Source organism: Bombus flavifrons, chromosome 1 (assembly GCF_040668555.2).
Source record: "Bombus flavifrons isolate JBK064 chromosome 1, iyBomFlav1_principal, whole genome shotgun sequence".
Classification (NCBI taxonomy): domain Eukaryota; kingdom Metazoa; phylum Arthropoda; class Insecta; order Hymenoptera; family Apidae; genus Bombus; species Bombus flavifrons.
This window is the reverse complement of record NC_138442.1, coordinates 19,830,523-19,848,697: the sequence shown is the minus strand read 5'-3', so window position 1 is coordinate 19,848,697 and position 18,175 is coordinate 19,830,523. Positions and strand designations below refer to the sequence as shown.

The window sequence follows — 18,175 nt, the reverse complement described above, 5'->3', positions numbered from 1 at the left end:
CGTATTTCCCATTTTATATCGATAGTGAAATTGCACGGGTGTTCGACCTTTAATAACTTTTGCTCGAACGGAATCGTTTGTTTAACAATGCCTCGATGTTTTTAATGAAAACGTGCGAGAGCGTGCGTTCAATTGGATCAATTAGAAACATCGTTATGCGTAACGTCGTGCGAGATTCGAATGGATCGGATATTATCGAATTTCTTCCTTTAGAGCGTTTTATTGCGGTTCAATAAATTTGGCGAAATGAATTGTCGTATGAGGTTTATGTTTGGAATAATCCTATACAGGGACAGTAAGCTTCAAAATCTCTGGGTATTTGGTTAATTGGCTGCAGCGTTGAAGCAATAGCGTAAAAGCTGGTTCAATAATTTTATATCGTTCCTTTTTGCTTGTTATTAGCCATTTTCTGCGTTAATACGAGTTATATTTATTGTAAATATATGTAGATCAAGCGAAATAAACATATACATTACATTACATGTTATAGTACATCGCTGGCTATACTTGTTAAATATTCATTCATATATATTTACGTATATATTATACTTTTTTATAAATTCATTCAACAATTTTTTGACGATCCTGCAATCACTCTGCAACGACTCATTGACGATTCTACCACTTGCTAAAGATTCACTGACGATTCTCTTACGTTTCTCTGGTATCCGTCTCACAACATTCCACGATGATTCTACGATAACTGTTTGACGATACGTGTCATATCGATGTCACATATTATACAATTTTTTCTACTGCAATCTCAAATATTTTACACGTGTGGTCATAAGCCTAAATCTTCACGCTATTCACGCGTATTCATGGAAATCGCTATTTCGTTTTCTTTCACTCACTGTCGATGTTCAAGCACTCGTCGCTCGACGATTCACTGCATCCGCAGATCATTCCACGCAGCTTCTACAATTACAAACTTCTTCGTATCGGATTACCGGATGTACATGTGTGGAATTCCATGTATTAATTCCGAGATTTCAACTTTCAATGTTCAATAGACTAATTATAATTACAAAAGTGTTTCTCTTCAGAATAAACAAACGAATGCAAGAATTCGCAGGGAATTCCCGATTTCCAGTAATCGGTTTTTATCTCTATTTCCACGCGATCGGCACCCGCATTACTCGCAATTAAACTCACGGGAGGAAGAACGATGCAGGCCAAGTCCATGGAACTGACCGCGGGGCTCTCGAGTGGAAAACGACTTTTCTTTTAAATCAACCAACGAGGAAAATCCTCGTGAAACCGCGAACTTGATGGTTTACCTCGGTTCCTTTTTCCTCGTTGCGCTCTTCAATCCTGATCGATTTCAACTTTCGTCGTGATCGACTCACAGTCAGAAAAGACGATTCTTTAACCCATTAAGGATCAAGTAATACAATAACACACGTAAACGCAACGTTATAATTAAATAAATTTTAATTATTGTCGTGTAAAGCCAACATTACGATTAAACAAATTTTACATTTTAAACTTTCTCGATGTCTGTCAGATGACGTATTCGTGTTTTTCCGGATTTCGATCACTTTTCATTCCGACGTTTCGCGAATATTCCAGTTTATTTCTTCAGGGCAGGAAATTTCAGATACGAAACACCGAAACAAAGCGTAACGTTAAAAACATAATCGAAACAGGAGAAATCACAAACGTATCAACGTAAATAGAGTATGTTATTGTTTCGTCAAGTTAATGAAAAACGTATTATGAAAAGCGATACGTTGCAAGAAACGAGACAGACGAAAACAATCCTCGCATTTCAATCTTCTCTATTAATTAGCCGCGACGCATATCCAAAATGTCAAGTCTAAGTATGCCTTTTACGTTTATGTTGTGGGAAAGAACAGGAAAATAATTAGCCGCGTTGAAGCGTGTCGTCACTGTTTATAAAAGCGGACGAGAGTGGGATTGGAACAAAATCGAGCCGTGAGTTTTACGTGTCTAGGCGTCTACGTATCGTTGTCGAGTTCAGTTTCCTCCTTCGTCGTCTTCGAGAATGAGATCGACGCTGACTCGCGTCGACGGCGTTCGATCGCTTCCCGAGATCCGCGCGCGTGTCGATCGCGTGCTTCCACCTTTTTGACGGAAGAAATCATTGAGCCATTGGGAACAAGAAGGTGCAAGACTGGCAACAAGTGAAGAAGAAAATTCTTTTTTTATTCAATTTTCTTTCCATTTGTATTTATTAGAAACGGTTGAGTTTTTTGAGAAAAATTGTGCGCGGCGATCGAAACTTCAGAATCTCAAGTGAAAGGAAGTTTATGGAAAAAGAGAAGATACTTTGCTTGGAATCATCAGACTTTCTAAGAAAAAGTGTCCCGAGTGACCTTGGATTTAACCACGTTTTAACAGGGTAATTTGATTTCTACAACGTTTCGATGCGGTTTATAAATATCGTATGAATAGAACGGTGGTAATTAACCGCGAGATGTCTTGTTTACGTAGTGTTGTATCAAATAGACAGAGTGTATGTACAATATAATGACTTCACTTAATTGAGATCGTTGGATTACAGTCGAATCACGACAGTTTGTGTTATATTCATTAATATTAGAATACTTCATTTTAATTCTAATTTCTATCGTATCCTGTAATATGTATTCTGCGTTTCACGTGATATAGTCTACAATATATATATATAACGATATAGACTACGATTATAATAACAATTAAATATAATAGTATAAACTACAAATTTAAATTAATTCGTATAAGCTGCATTTAATATAAACTACAAATTAATATTACTCGATCTAATTCCAATGTAATCGAAATTGTCGTGATCATTGATAATCTAACGAACCAAGTTCAGGGTTGAATGGTCTCATTGGAAGTTGTCAGACAGTTTATAAACAAAAAATGTTCTGCATGAACAAACTTTAGTATATTAAAGTATATTAAAAAAATTGACGATTCGGTTCAATAAAAGCGTGTGCTATTGCTTTGACCATATATGTATAATACTGAAAGTACATATATAGAGTCTCTGTTTACACAACCACGCCACAGGGTGATCCGTAATTAAATATCTATTTCATTAAACTATTTATTACGATGATAACGTTATAGTGTACATATATTGAATGTATTATAAAATACGGATACAGAAAAAGTGTTCTGCGTGCAGACGTAATTGGAAAGTATCCAAAGGAACATTTATCCTACTTGACCTTGAATCTTGATAATTCTCATTACGACTTTAACCTGTTTCACTGGTTTCCCTCAGTTACTATCGATATTGTATATCTTGTAACTTGATCTCACTAACCACTTTCATAATCTTATATGAATCATAGTCTTTACAATAGTACAACTATTCGACGTATTGTTATTTTCAATTCCTGTGTTCTAAAGATAACAACTATCCGATTAACCAGAATCCTTTGTTTTTCTTGATATCAAAAGAATGTCTACAGGTCATATTTTGTTTCCAATTTCGCGTAATCCTTTTTTATTATAAACAGTAAATGTCTGAAAATGTCTATTTTTTATTAACCAAATGCTTGTTAATTTTAATGATATTATTTGATTCTATGATAGACAATTTATACAATTAAATAAAACTCGAATTTTTAATCATCGGGCTTCTAGCAAATAACATTTTTAGCAAAAAGAATTCGGAAGCTTCAAAAGGATAAAATCGATCTAGTAGTCTGTTCACAAAGGTCGCCAGTGTTGTTACAATCGTAAAAGCTCAGTTAAGCGGTACACGTGCTTACCCATTGCATAAATGACAGATAATGTTATCAAGTAATTCATTGAGCCATAAACACTTGGGTACTGTCTTAACGAACAAAGACCTTCGATTTTCTCAGTCTTATTCTGTGCTAGAAAACTTAACAAGGTCGATATTACTTACTTTCAAATACATAATGGAACTGTGATAAAAATTAGTTACAATTTTTCTCTATGCGGGTTTACTAACACTTCATGCAATTATCACCATGTGTCACTGCCTGTACATATGCACAGTGACGAAATAGGTAATACCGTAAGAATTCATATGTCGCAGTTGCCTCTTGCGCTAATTTGCCATTAAATATGGCTGTTGATGATTTTCTAACATTCCACAAGAAAATAGTTAACCTTTAACGTAAGCTTCGAGTGAAATAGTTGGACTATGTGTGTTTTCATTGGAATGATATATAAAGGATTCGAGTAACAAACATCGACTAACTAATGCAGTTAAATATACGATATGCTAAATATAAAATACGTTATACGAGAAAATAAGGTATAACGGAGCAGATGAATAAAATTGAACGTCAACGTTTCTCTTAGATAAGAGATACGAACGAATTGTTGTCGTGTGACATGAACTGATTGAACGTCCTCACAATAGTTGGTGATCGACCATGGACCAGTGCTCACGTTATTTCTTGACTGACAGACTTGGAGAAATTTTTGGTGTGGATATTTCGATTTTCTGTTGGTTTCTCTACCACCTTTTAAAGCTTGTATTTTGAAAATTTAGAACAATAAATACAACATTGAATTCTATAGTCCTTGCGTTGTATTTCGACGTTTTATATCACTGGTTCTTTATATCACGTTGAAGTGTAAATATCAAATGTTTATTAAGTTCCCTCGTCTGAGGCAAAAGGGAACATTTTTATTAGAAATGTTTCCTGGCACTTATTACTCTTTCTTGCAATTAGTAGATCGTGAAATAAAATTGTAATTGCTGTCCTAGTTTCTCAGAAAATTGACACGATTCGTGGAATGTCAAGGGTGGGCCCATGAGGCTTGCACCGGCGCTGAGTAAGAAGATGACGTATTTATTTGTGATCTTTGTTCGTGAAATAATAAAACTGAAACATACGTTTATATATATATTGACATATATTGCATAAATAAATAATTTTAAATTCATAGGAATAAAGATTTTGCACTTTTTAAATCTACCACTTGAACGAAGCGAATATTTCTAGACTTTCCTAAATCTTATTTTCTTTCTTTAATAATCTAAGGCTTACTTAAAGCTCCTATTGAAACCCTATGCTTTTATCGCCTTTCGATTTTTTATTATTACAATCCAAAGTTACCTAAGCGTTCGATTATGCCCACTTGCCTCTATATATTTTTCAAAAATCAAAAAAAAAAAAAAACATTTGTTTATTTCTATAAAATAAATCTAGGAAAATAGATCTGGGAAATGTCCGAAACATTGCACAAATAATAGTGCAACGCAAGATTTTGTTCGAAATTAATTTTTCAAGAATAATAAAATCCAAAGAAATAAATGCTACAAAGACTTTTACGTAAAGAATCAGCGAAATATATTCCGTGTGCAGAGAAATTTGATGATTAAATGTTTGAATAGTGAAAAGTTGAGGACAATAAACACTCGAAAAATTGTGCACTAACTTACATGGCACACCAGTGTAGCGTTATTGCTCGTCGTACTATCGACAAAAGTAATTTATCCTATCGATGAAATTAGATTTCAACAACCGACGAGGATACAAATGTGTTACGTGACAATGCAGAAATCGTGAACACTATCGCATTATCGAAATCATTGAGTTTCATGTATTGTTTTAAGTCGAGTGATTTTACGAAATCGACAACCGTAAAAAGGAGCTAATGAAATACCAAGATAGAATGATAGATACTTCGACGTCGAATAAAAGACAGTGACTATTGTTGTCAGCAATCGGATCATCGGTAATCGTACTTCGTTATTTATACCGTTGCGAATCAGCGTTTTTGTTATCGACGAAATCCAACTTGTCGCGATCACTCTCGATCGACGAGTTATCGTTACACTGATCACAGTGACGTAATTGGAACCGCGAATCCCGGTTACATTTAACTAATTGCGATTTCGTGATTACTCGTCACAACACCGCGAAACGGTAACCGCGTTGCTTTCATCTTTGTCGTTAATTCTCTGTGGTTTTCCAATCAATCATTGCACATTTTTTCGCGTAATGTAGGTTAAACAACGTGTTCCTTTCTGGTAACTTAATTCGATTATTAAACCTTGCGATAAAGACTTGGTGGGATCTTTTAGTTATTATTATTATTATTAGCGATAGTATCTTTCTCATCGTTTTGTCATTCTTTGTATTAAAAATAACCTTCGAAGAAGTATATTTCTTAATTAAGATGCCTTTAAACTTGTCTTAGAATTTATCTTGTTGAATAAATTCATCTGTTCCAAAGAAACCTCATCTTCTTTATTCCTTTAGTAATTTTCACTTTAAGAATCTTCAATTATCTTTTCTTTTTATTAGAACTACCTTTATGAATACATATCTTGATCAAAATGCCTTCAATCTTATTTTTAAATCGTTACGAAATTCAATACTTTGAAAAATTCTGTATCTATTCTAATTAAATTTATGTAAAATCAGTGATATTAAATTACAAGAGCTGAAGGTCGTTGAATATATCATAGAAGAGAATCTCTCGTAACATAATCCACCATACAGGTAATAAAGGAATGGCCGTAAATATCACGGTGATCATGTTTTCCAGAATTGAACCGCGCTTTTACACGCGACGAACTCCGTGAAAATCCATGTAACGAATGAACGAATAACGAAGGTAATTTAAGGTTTGCATACCGTATCAAATTTCCCCATGTATCCATACCATACTCAACGGAAAGTTTGCTACCATAACAAGATACACGTAGGTTTCATGTACGTGAAAACAATTTACTTGGAACGTTCGGAAAATGGAACATGATATTTTAAATAAATCGTCGACGAAGTTTCTTACCATATTTCGTAACCATAATAGGTATATATCATAAACTAGTAGATACATCAGATTTTTCCTCTTGTAATAATAATATTTCTTTCCATTTATAACTTCGTCTATAATTCATCTAATGCTTGTTAACTTTAAAGGAAAATGTTCATTAAGATAAATTCCTAATATGATTTTAAAAATAGTATAATGTAGAAATTAATTTAATTCTAGAAAAATATAATATAATTTAATCTTTAATTTCGTTTCGTAAATATACCATTGACTTATTCTTTATGGATGTGCGCGTGATTTTAGTCCACTTGATGCACAATTGTTCTTTCAATTTAGTGGTAGAATGCAATAAAATTTGTTAATAATGAAGCTAAGAAAGAAACACAAAAAAGGTTTCAAAATTTCGTTTGCTCAAGCTTTCACAGAAAATTTTCTTCTTCTAATCATAAAGCTATCCAAGATACTCAATATACATGGTATTAATCAATTAAAAGTAACAAATAAAATATCTGAGTGTGTATTATAGTCATCGATACAATTGTTGGTTATATTTTGAAAAATTATGATTGAAATTCATACATCTACATGCATTTTAACAATCTAGGGACGCGATAAATCTATGTAATTACACGAACAAAACAATTTTAACGTACATATATGTAGGGTGCAATTTTGGAAATGGATTCATATCTTTTAAATTAATCAAAAATAATGTTCAATAAGAGAACTTAAATTAAAGGTAGACAAATACGAATACAGACTTCGTACGTTGTATCCATTGTCGATGTTTTCCTTCGATTCCAACATACATGTTGTGGTATGCAATACATAGTAGTGTGTTATACATTGTAAAATACGGAAAGAACTCTCAAACACTTTATTCGTCATGTAGACAAGCATATGTTTCATTCGCAAAACGCCTGATCGAAATAGTTGAGACTCGATTGACTTAGAGCATCGAATTTCCAACGTTTATGGTTTATGGTTTTCAACGGCGATGAAAAGCGAAAGGGAAGCCAGACTCGAGAGAGTTCCTTGTTGGTGAAACGTGCGAATGAAAATTACTCGGGACCGACAACGAAAACACAAGATACATCCGAGGCTCGGAAGTAACTTTGATTGCCCGATTTATTAATCGACAGCCGTACACTTCTCTACGCGCGAAGAACATCAGATAATTCTGGATAATAATTCGTGCATTCGTCTGCGCTGAATTTTCTTTCGTACGCTAAATATTCACCGTTGGAAAAACAGCGTCGTAAATTATATAGGAGCTACGACGACGGTAGAAACTTCCTCGGAAAAATACAATCTTTCAGGATTGCATTTTTCTAGCGGGAAAGAGGGACGGAGATTTCTGCTGGCAGGAAAAAAAGGTACAGGTTATTTTGTGAAATGCGGAGGATAAAACGCGGATTATTTGTGCTTATGCGAATCGTTCCTAAAATATCGAGATTAATCTGCAACACTGCAACTGTTGTAACTGTTAACTGAGTATATCCGCTTCCTCTTATTTTAGTATCAAGTATTGTATCGTATAGATGTTTGAACAAATGTTTCGAGAAAAGGTAACTATGTAAATGTAATATAAATATACATAAATATATATGTTCTATACATTTATACTATACATAGAGTGAGAGTCAAAGTACAAAAATGTGATTTGTATAATATTGGTTTACCTGTTCTTACTTATGTCTTTTTTACTATTAATTTGTATTCCTACATACTTTATATCTGTTCAATCGATTCTTTTATATCTTCATATCTTTCCAACGCTGTATGTAAATAGTTGGAAAAGAGAAAGAGGACGGACAGAGCATTTAATTATTCCTATGTTATACGAACAAAAGTAGAAACCAATTCTCGTGGAACTTTTTTATACATGCATACAAATGAATATACACTATTAGCAATGTCGATAGCAATTACGATGATAAAAGACGCTCGATTATCCTATTTGAAGAAGAATTCAAATTTAAACGCATCTCGATTAAAGAAAATGATTGCAGGCTTTAATTACAGGTTCGTAAATCGTAAAGACGGAATTTTTCCCACAAATATACATGCATATTACCTATGTGTAAATAATCTGAAGGAATAGATTGTATTTACTGAATATGAACATTCGTAAGGTGGAAAGAATTCTCTTAGAAAAAGTTAATAATAAATCTTACTGAAATAAATTAAACACACAATATTTAGGAATAATAAATTTTCATATTTTGAAAACTCTATTACAGTTTATGTAACAACGAAGGATAGATACTATAACAAGATTCTTGGAAAACACCGTCTAGATCATCTGCTCAAACTCACATTGCTAACAGTTTGCCATTATGTAACAACAGGAAGATACATTATCCGTGTTACGAATCGGTATAATTATATCCGTTTTCTATAAAAATTGCGTAACGATGACGCGTCAATGCGCTTATTATCATAACTAGATATCTTTTTCGTGCGCCCTTTGTTCAGCTGTAAGTAAGAAACGCGTCGTAGGTCCAATTAAATATCGGTCTTTTATCATAATTCTCTGAATTTTCACATATCCTCGGAAATCGTTAAAAATGAAACGAAATAAAAAGTCTAAGTTATCAGTTCCAAGTTGATACGATTTTGTAAAATTCTTCGACTCGTAGTAATTAATAAACTGTGCGCTATTATGCAGCTTCATATTTTTATTAATATTAAGAACAAATATGGAGTCTCACCAGTAATTTGTTTCACCTGATAAATATTACAATAGGAACTTTCATTTCAATATTTTACGCATTCTGGCATATTATACGCATTTATATATCTCCAAATTTCACGTAAATGTATAAGCATTCACAGTCTGGTAACTAAAAATAAAGATACAAATAAATAAATAAGAAGAAGAGAGGAAAAGTTTATTGAAAACCAGAATATGTTTTGAAAAATAAATAGATTATTGTTCTTTCATACACGATGAAAGCACAATAATCCCTTCACCATGGAAATTTACCGATAAGTGAACGACGCTCGGACGCGGCGGCGCGCCATAATTATCGCAATTATGATTTAATTGTGCGACAATGATAATGGACAGAATTCACGTGATAATAATAACAGACGGAATAATAGAATAAACAACGACGAGACTGCGTTATCAAGCAAAAGAAATGACAAATGGACAGATCCAAGATTTATATCGGAGAAAATGTTTGTGAACGTACGAGCAAACGCGTAATAAAGTCTCCTTTTCGGCCCAGTAATTGAAATGCAATATCGAAATGAATTCAGAATATTATTCAGAATATTGAAAGCACCTGAAACACGAGGAATCGACGATAATGTTGATAATATGTAATATAATAAAATGATTGTATTATTGACCAATAGGAATGATCGTCGACAGGGGTGAATGTTAGCGATGGTGTTGATTATTTTTGAAATATATTAAACTAGTTAATTATTAGAAATAAATGTATACAACGATACAATAATAATATTCCACACACTATAGTGTCTGAATAAATCAATAGGACATTAGGAATAAATCAATAGACAAAAGAAATAAATTTCATGCGCAACAATTGTTTCTAGATCCGAAAATTGTACATATATAGGGTGGTTGGTAACTGGTGGTACAAGCGGAAAGGGGGTGATTCTACGCGAAAAAAGAAGTCGAAAATATAGAATAAAATTTTTTTTCATTTTTCCATCGAGACAACGATCTACAGTGAGATCCGTTATAACGAGACGTGATAAAGTGCACGTGTACCGAGCGAAAATTCAAAGTCAATTTTCTCGAAAACAAAGCCTCAAACGAAAAATTTTTATTCTATATTTTCGACTTCTTTTTTCGCGTAGAATCACCCCCTTTCCGCTTGTACCACCAGTTACCAACCACCCTGTATATCTAATATGAATTATTATAACTTTTTGATTTACATCTTACGTTTAAATCGGCGTTACACGTAATACGCGTAATCACATAATCTAAAAGTACGTGCCAACTCGGATTTACGCCGTAGGCGCTGAACGTATTAAACGACTCAACTCATTTAGTTTTCATCCCTTGATAACAGATGTACCATAACGTCGGTCATAAAGCCCCAGTCTACGACGTAACGGAGTTTCAAAACGCGCCTAGCGTGCGGACGTAAGTGAATTTTATGCGAACTTTGTATGCAACTGTGGTCGAACTGTCGAGGTAAATTAAAAAATTACACGATAAAAACTGTTTGCAATATGACGGTACGATTTTATTTTTCATTATCTTACCGCATTTACAAAAGTGATAAGTTATCGACGTGCATACTCGTACGTACAACGATAATCGGTTTGACGATAATCGTCGATGACACAGTGTGTAAAGATAATGTCGTATAAAGTCACGTGGCACGTAATGATCGTGTTGTATGCAAGAACATCAGCTTGACAGAGAAGCTCGTCTTTATTGCATGCTTTTGTCGCATAACGGCTTCCGAGATGAGATTAAATAACGCAGTTATATCAAGTTATTTGAAGTCGTAAACGCATAATACAGTTATTTCGAAGTTACATTGACGAGATGAGCATAAATCCTGACGAATGTCAACGCGTTAAACACTGTGGAGCACTATTCCAGTTTGTGATAATGCTGCTACTATTACGTATCATCCAACATCCTGTGGATTAAGTGTTTTAAATATGAATCATTATTAGACTTGAACACAAATAATATTTGATTAGAGTTAACAAGAGTATGTATAAATCTTTCTATATTGACATGTTAAATGTTGACATGACATGATAAATGTTTGATGTCTCAAAATTCTTCTAAACCATCATCATTCGATTATTATTATTATTGTTATTGTTCACAGTTTCATTCGTTTCGACAATATTATGTCGATAGAATTTTTACTCTTTTAAAAAATGTGACTTCTTTCGTCCTTACAAGTTTCACAAATTACTTCTTCCACTATTTGGAATATTCATCGCTCGCAAATATTATTTACAGTCTTTAATTTATCTTTAAATAACACAACACTGTATCGTACGTATCGCGTCTATTACAGCGAGACTCATTTCCTCACAGATTAATTCTCGTATTATTTCGACCACTTATCGTTCACAAAATTGTGATGTACGAAATTGTATTGTACAAAAGCATTGATTCATTTTTACAGTAGATATTATCGTTAGTATACGAAACGATCGATTATATTGAAACTTAGAAATTCTTATTTTGCGTTAATCACGCCAAAGCTCTAAGCTCGTTATTCTTCCATGTATATCTCTGAAAGAACGTAATTTTTCTCGTTCCCTTCTTGTCCGTATTACGTCCCTCCTTAATTGAATCGAGACGATAATGATTAATTGAATTAACACGGTAAAAGTAGGTAAATGAAAAGTAAACCGAGAAAATAAACAGCAGCGGTGATAAATTCGAGTCGTGAAGGATTTAGGGTGAGAACCGCGTTTCCCGTGTCCTAATGGCACGTCGGCCATAAAGCGTCGACTCGTAACAGAGGATCGAAGGTTACAAAGCGAAAACAACTGGCTCGAAACGGGGGAGGACAAGCGTGCAAAGCCGTTTCCATGCTCGCAAGCGCGGCCTTATTGCAGCCCTGGCTACGGGATACGTATCACGGGATCCTGTTAGTATCTTAGTTGGCTTTATTTCCGTTATCTCTGCGCCAAGCTAAACCGGAATCGCCGCGCTGTTCCGACACGTACTACCTGTTTACGACTGTTCACCGCGTTCCACGGAGGACCAAGATTTCCTCGTATGACAGAACTTGGCCGGATCAACCGTTTGAAAACGATTTCGAATTGAATAATATTGGCGGAAGTTGTAGAAAATATAGAAAGGAAAGAAATCTTTTGGCAACAAATTTTAACATTGTCACGTCAATGCGATTTGGATCGCTACATGATTTGTTGTGTGAAAGCTTAATCTTTCTGCGGAATTCTATTTCCTTTTTCTTTAAATATTATGATATTTTTTTAACATCTCGACATGCGTCTATTTTGTGACATCTTGCGATAATTTTGTTGCAAATTGTACGCTATTCTAATCGCCAACGATCGAGATCAACCCGCGTGAAAGTGTTAAGATATCGAAATAGTAGATAATATCGATCGTTTTGATTTTAGGGCTGAATATTCTCAAATTTCTATGTCACTGAATATTCCACAAGCATAAATTCGAAAAACTTAATATGAAAATAATTTTTGAGAATCAATTTAACTTTGAATCTGAAGCGTAATTGCTTTTGTAATCTTTTTGAAACTAACCTTGTTAAAGTTCGATCGCTACAGTTACCTTAATTATTTAAAATCTTTTTGTGTCCTGTTTGAAAAAATTGAAAACTAATATAATATTGGGAATACTAATATAATAATCGAATGACTCTATTTTTCTCTATCTATGGATTAACCGAGTATGCTCACTTACTCTTGCTTTTCCACATAAAATTGCTGGCATAGTGGGATTCTATAAGGACATATTTTTCTACAAGACTTCTGGTCCTGAAACTATCATCAATCCCTTAGAAATGCTTGAGATCACTTTCCGCCCCCAATTACACTCATTGTTTGAATCATAATGAAACCCATTTCCTTATCTAAATATCTCAAATATTTAATTATTTCCCCGATAAGAGAGATATTGAATTCTTTACTAGAGTTTTTATAGTAACAATAATATTATAATAATTCAGGAGTCTATAGAAACGAATATAGTTTTTCAGAAGCTTGAAATTTTTACTGATAACTTACTATTACGATATCGATTTCTAAGCGCGGATTTAAAGAAATTTATTTAATCAAAGATTTTAACTAATCTCTATCCTAACAAAATTAATCCGAAAAGTTCCACAGCATATTTACCTCGCAAACCAATGAAACAGACTGCACAACTCACACACGAGTATCTACTCCAATAATTCTCTCGTTCTTCAACTTTCAAACCGTCCGACTATAAAATCTGAAGGCTCAGTGACAACCATGGAGCGTGGAATATTACGACAGATGTTTATTGGAATCATTTGTAAGTAGTACTTGATCAAAAATCAAACCAGCATCGTAAATCATTGACCTGAATAGGAGAATCGATTGAAAAAAGAAGCGGCTGAATATTTTCAAATTATTCATCGTCGCATAGGCAACCTTCTGATCATCGATAGTGGATTGAACGAAGGATGGAGCACTCCTATTATACCAAAATTCGACCAGGACGATCCTTTGAAAGTATCCAGCGACAAAGTGGTTTGGATAGTGAATTTGATGTACGTCGGAGTTGGTCTCGGCTCAATCGTGCCGTTTCTTTTGATGGACAGAATCGGTCGCAAAGGAACGCTACTGTTCGCCACGATACCAAAGATTGCCAGCTGGATTTTAATCGGTTTGGCAGCTACTGTTCCACAGCTTTACTTTGGTAGAATACTTGCTGGCATTGGATGTGGGATAACGTACGCTGTGATGCCTATGTACTTGGGCGAAGTTAGCAGCAAAAAGACTCGTGGACCGTTAGGTAGTACTAATTTTTATTTTTTTATTTTTTACTTATATAATATGAGACCGTCATAGACGTAATAGTCGAATTTTTATTGAAATGTTCGACGTCTATAATTTCATTGAAAATCACACGAATCATGGTACAATCTTAATTCAAGCTAGCCGTTGCTATATTTATGACAGAAAATGTTGATCCATTACTTGCACACGCTCAATCTTCTATTTTATAATTTTTATTATAATAAAACGGTTGATGATAAACCTGCAAACACCTGTTATATCGCATTCGTCTGGTTTCAAGCGTTGAAACGATACGTTATGACACATCCAACTATTAAATTGTGAAAAACTTTAGAAATTTCTGAAATCGGTCATTTCATATGTATCTCGCAACCTATTTTGTTTTCTATCTTTTGTTGCTTATCTACGATTATTCTTTCATTAAGTTATTTCGATATTCAATTATAAGTAAAAGTATGACTTTTAAAGATGTTACGTTAAAACAATTTACCATTGGTATGAAAAAGTTACAACAGAAAATAGTATATAACAAATAACATTATCAGTAATATTCAACGAAAGATTTAAACTGTGCGTCATAAATATTTTACGGTGAATTACGTCTTCCTTAACATTATTTCCAATGAAATTATAGACTATATTCTATGATATATACTTTTATTTTTATCACATTCAATTCACTCCTTATCCCTTTGATTCGATGTTTAGGTACATCGTTATGAAATTTCAAAACTTCTTTTCGACGTATAATGTATTCAAGATTACATAGAACTTTAATATATTAGCATAGGTAAACTTCGAATAATAAGATTAATTGGTCTCGCGTTATTAAGGGCCGTGTTATACAAATATTATTACACAAGCATTACTATAGTAATAATATACACGTATTCCGTGATGAGTATTTATTTGTTATTAACAATACAAAATTCTATTTTCGGTTCTGTACTACCCGTTAACCTTATCAATAACGCTAAATGTTTCCAAGAATAGCGAAGAAAGAGAATTTCATAGAACCCGTACAAACATCGCGTTACACGATGATCGCTTGTACAGAATTCCTATACCATTGATTGTACGGTTAACCAAAAAGAGAGCAATCTTTTATACTATTAATCAAAAATTTTCCCTCTCAAAGAACCATCACTCCTGTTCCTAAAATCTAAACCTAAAGCCAACAATGTAACCACGACTAATCTCCCAAATCCCTTAACACTGCCCGAATCCCATAAAATAAACCGATCTCTTAGATGATCCAAAAGATAAGCAAACTTGTCGTCCAGGTACTCTGATGGCTGTGCTTCTAAACACGGGGATGATGCTAGCGTACGCGATCGGCTTATGGGTGTCTCGTTTCACGATGTCCATGATCTCGGTCTCGATACCCTTAATATTCCTCTTGACGTTTGTCTGGTTACCGGAAAGCTCCGTGTTCCTCACGAAGAAGAACAAACTAATATCCGCGGAGAGGACGTTGAAATGGGCGCTAGGAAAGGACGACGTGATGGAGGAACTGGAAGAAATCAAACGGATCGTGGCGACCGAAGATCACGGCCCCGATAGAACGTTGGGAAGATCATTGCAGGAGATGTTCACTAGGCGTGAGAATCGTCGTGCTTTTCGTATCGCTGTGATTGTCATGAGCGCGTTGACGTTAACGGGGGCGGCTCCTTTGCTCGCTTATCAATCGTTCATATTCGAGGAAGCTGGCTTCGAGGTCGCAACGAACATTAGCATCGTGATCACTGGATGTGCAATTGTATTAGCTGGAAGCGTGTGCGTGTTGCTGGTGAGGATGGCCGGCAAGAGATTGCTGTTGCTGATCTCGACGCCCATCTGTGTGGTGTCCTTGACGATGATGGGAATCTTCTTCGGGCTCCTGACGAGCGACCACGACGTCTCCAAGCTACGATGGATACCCAGCGTGTTCCTTGTGATTTATGTGCTTGGGTACGGACTCGCGCTGAACCCGATCCCGCTGGCCTACGTAGGCGAGATCTTTCACATAGACGTGAAGGTACCCGCCGCCATATTCTGCTCAGTCTATTACGCCGTCGCTACCACTACCATGGTAAAATTCTATCAGGTAGGTATTTGAGAGATATGGTAATCATCGTTACTTAATCATCGAAACGGCGATCAGGTGATGGATTTTTGATTCGATTTGAGTAAAGACTTTGGGTTGCCTTGAGAATAAAATTGTTCGGTATTAATCGAACATGATGGCGTTTCACTTCAATTGAATGTTTTCTTGGAAATAAAGCCGGAATGCTTTTTCTTATTGATTAACGGAGTATAGGATTTCACGTATAAACGAAACGTTTAAATTAAGGAAAAAAGAAGCGAGAGGAAGAAATGATTAGAAGGTTTACACGATTTTAAAATATATTTGTTAACGATCAAAAAATAGCTATTTTAAGATTATTAATATTTTTTACATATCAACGTCTATTTTTTGTATTGTACAATATCAAATTCAGTTCTTGAAACTGATTACTTTTTCCTATCTTCGATAATTGAAGAAGTAACGTAGATATTCAATTTCGACGAGATACACTGTATAATTGTACATATCAAATATCATTCTTCTCTCCTTTTTTACAATAGGATAGAAACGTTTTTATTTTGCGATTGTTTTGCAATTCTCATTTTTCTTTTTTTTTTTTCTGCAAATAGGACGAGAATATCTTTGTTAGTTACGAATGGAAGAAGATATTGGTGTAGATTAAATATTGTCCTTCCATTTTTATTTTTATCTCTATTTTCGCGGTAGAAGCGTCTTTTTATCACCGTGGAATGTAAATTTATATGCAAACGAAACATTAGCCAGCTTCTTTATTTTTATTTCACCGGTTCTTTTTATTAGCGTATGGCAGGAACTTGAATGTAAACTAAATATTATCCTCGTTTAGTTTTATTTTCCCGAGGTTCCCGAGATATGTAATTGGGAAAAATCCCATATCACTAGCTATTTGTTCCGAATAGTAATCGGCTTTTACACTTTCGGTGTTTCAGACACAATAGCAAAATTGAAACGTTTATCGAGCGAGAGATACCGTTGTTGGTCATAGAAATATTCGACTACGTTATATATTGAATATATTGTACGTAAAAATTATTTCATTAATTATAAATCTATCATTAATATATATTTATCACTTTATATTGCAGTAATGATATAATTTTTTTCAAAAGAAAATATGTGTCAAGTACGTGAATGCTTATACGTACCTAGTACAAATATGAAACACGTGAATGATATTTCTGTAACGAACTGTAATTCCATAGTCTAAAAACACGCGTTTCGTAACGCATCGATGGAACGCAAAAACGACGAAGAATTTATAAAATATTTTTCTAACGTCTTTTTCTTCCTTCGTTATTGCATACCAGAGAAGATCATCGTCGTGTATCCGCATAACTTACGTGCATGTAATAGACTCGTGCAAACTCGAATAATTATTTCGCCTTATTCGTAGGTGCTTCAAGAATCGTACGGAACGTACATGCCAATATTGGTGTTCGCTGTGATTACTTTACTTATATGGTTACTAATTTATCGATACGTGCCAGAGACCGAAGGGAAGACCTTGGAGGAAATACAAATAGAATTACGAAGAAAATATTGACAATTTTTATTGACTCGATTCAGCGTTGTAAATTATTTAATAAAGGATATGTGACACTCTTAAATAAAAGTAGCGGATACTTCGTTTTCCTTACTTTATAGCGTTACTTTGTTGAACTATGAGATTGATATACGTATATACGATATAACGTAGAATAGATGTTAGAGTTTCCCTGTAACATGAAAAGTCTAATATTAAATCGGGTCGAGATTTGAATATTTAAAGGACATTATTAGTTCATCTGAAGATGTTCTAACTTTAATCAGAGTTTCAACAATGTTCGATGTATAATAATCTCGTCTTTGAAACTTGTGAATTAACATGCA

The 18,175-nt window shown here is 34.3% G+C and overlaps 2 protein-coding genes and 1 long non-coding RNA gene across 5 annotated transcripts in view; 2 read left to right on the top strand and 1 right to left on the bottom strand.

Moving 5' to 3' along the window:
* LOC138184913 (uncharacterized) overlaps positions 1 to 18,175 on the bottom strand; it is a 325,808-nt gene that overhangs the window by 85,333 nt on the left and 222,300 nt on the right. The window lies entirely within an intron of this gene.
* GluRIB (Glutamate receptor IB) overlaps positions 1 to 18,175 on the top strand; it is a 346,208-nt gene that overhangs the window by 251,495 nt on the left and 76,538 nt on the right. The gene's annotated exons all lie outside the window — the stretch shown is intronic.
* Positions 1,927 to 17,918, top strand: LOC138183280 (facilitated trehalose transporter Tret1). Its single transcript, XM_069119998.1, has 5 exons — positions 1,927 to 2,365; positions 13,556 to 13,732; positions 13,847 to 14,215; positions 15,504 to 16,306; positions 17,700 to 17,918. The coding sequence occupies exons 2-5, from the start codon at positions 13,690 to 13,692 to the stop codon at positions 17,847 to 17,849; spliced, it is 1,365 nt and encodes a 454-aa protein (XP_068976099.1). The 5' UTR covers positions 1,927 to 2,365; positions 13,556 to 13,689; the 3' UTR covers positions 17,850 to 17,918.